The sequence below is a fragment of the Zootoca vivipara genome, chromosome 12 (genome assembly GCF_965207765.1).
Source record: "Zootoca vivipara chromosome 12, rZooViv2.hap1.1, whole genome shotgun sequence".
NCBI lineage: Eukaryota > Metazoa > Chordata > Lepidosauria > Squamata > Lacertidae > Zootoca > Zootoca vivipara.
Genome location: NC_142595.1, coordinates 40,497,100 through 40,498,893, shown reverse-complemented (window position 1 = coordinate 40,498,893; position 1,794 = coordinate 40,497,100). Strand labels below are relative to the sequence as shown.

The following is a 1,794-nucleotide window of genomic DNA, read 5'->3' as shown; positions in this document are numbered from 1 at the left end:
AGACTGTTACTTATGTGCCACCCACATCACCAACTTACTATGAGACATGTCTGGAGTGTAGGTTTCCACAGAACTTTTGGCAGGAAGGGGCAGGAAATATGCGGCCCTCCATGTGCTGTTGGACTTCATCTCCCATCATTCCCAGCCAGTGTAGCCAATGATCTGCAATGATGGGAGTTGTAGTCCAGCAATACCTGGAGAGCCACAGGTTCCCTATCCCTGACTTACAGCGTAACAGGGTAGGGGATGTGGAGTGGCTGGAGGCGGCAAGAGACTGCTAAATTCACACCTCAAAGGCTTCTATTTGTCTTTGTCAGCAGTTTTTGACTGTCTTGCAGCAGTTGACAGCCATGCAATTTTGTGTGACCTATTTCTTATTTCCTTCTGATCCCACTGGAGATGTGTGAATATACTGGAAAATGTCCTGTTTCTGAACATGGGGGTTCCAGATCATGGTTCATCCTCTATGAATTTGTCTTCATGAATTTGACCTTTGGTTAACACCCAATAAATTTATTCATCTGGACAAGTCAGCACTATCAGACACATGGAACTGAAGAACCAGTCAGCACTTCAAGATTTTATTTTGGTCGGCTTATCCAGCTCCCCTGAACATCAGAAAATCATATTTTGGGGGTTCACTTTAATCTATGCAACTGCTTTGTCAGCCAACTTCCTCTTCATCTTCACTTTAAGCACTTGCCGCAAGCTCCACACCCCCATGTATTTCCTGCTCATCCATTTGTCCATAGCAAACATGTTTTGTATCTCGGTGACAATTCCCAAGATGCTCCAGACTACTTTGGCCTCCAGGAAGACCATCTCATTTCCCGGCTGCATAGCCCAGGTCTACTTTTTCTTGTGGGCTCTGGGAACAGAGATATTGCTGCTTTCCTTTATGGCCTTTGATCGCTTCATCGCCATCTGCCACCCTTTGCAGTACACAGTCATCATGAGGAGGGAAATGTACATTGGGGTGGTGGCTGGAGTGTGGGTGGTGGGGATGATAAATTCTGCCGTTCACACAGGGCTTGTGCTGCGCCTTTCCTTCTGTGACTCCAACGTCATCAACCACTTCTTCTGTGACTTGCCTCCTTTGCTGATGTTGTCTTGCTCAGACATCAGCCTCAATGAAACCATGGCTTATGTAGCTGATGCAGTCTTCTCCATGGGTAGCTGTTTGCTGACGTTAACATCATATTTGTTTATTCTGACAACCATCTTTAGAATTAAATCTACTGAAGGGAAGAAGAAAGCCTTCTCCACTTGCTCTTCCCACCTCCTTGTTGTCAGCTTCTACTTTTCCACCATCATCTACACATACATCAGGCCTACCTCAACCTCATCCCCAGAAGAAGACAAGGTTGTTGCTATCCTTTATTCAGTGGTGACTCCTGTGCTCAACCCTGTCATATATTCCTTGAGAAATAAAGAAGTTAAAGAGGCACTGAAGAAGCTCACAGGTAGATCCCTGCTGAGAGTTAGTGTTGGATAGTGGTGAGTGCTGGACTTTGACTGAGAGGGACTTGGCTTTAAAGCCTCACTCAGCCACTGAGTGCTTTCTCTCATCTAAACCTATCACATTGGATAAGGTTGTGAGAGTCATGTACATTGCCTGAAGCAGCTTGTAGTTTAAAAGAAAAAAAGCAATACCTAAATAGATAGAATCATAGAATCGGATAGTTGGACCTGGGATCTTTGGTATGGAAAGCCTATGCACTATCACTGAGCCATAGCCCTTCCTAATACTAATTGGGAAAGTAACAAAACTAGACTTGGTGGGTTGCTGTAGGA

At 45.0% G+C, this 1,794-nt stretch overlaps 1 protein-coding gene across 1 annotated transcript; it reads left to right on the top strand.

Annotated features, from left to right (window-relative positions):
- The first annotated feature begins 547 nt into the window (after positions 1 to 547).
- Positions 548 to 1,495, top strand: LOC148684011 (olfactory receptor 13G1-like). Its single transcript, XM_088654740.1, has one exon. It carries the CDS (start codon positions 548 to 550, stop codon positions 1,493 to 1,495), a length of 948 nt encoding a protein of 315 aa, XP_088510866.1.
- The last annotated feature ends 299 nt before the right edge of the window (positions 1,496 to 1,794 follow it).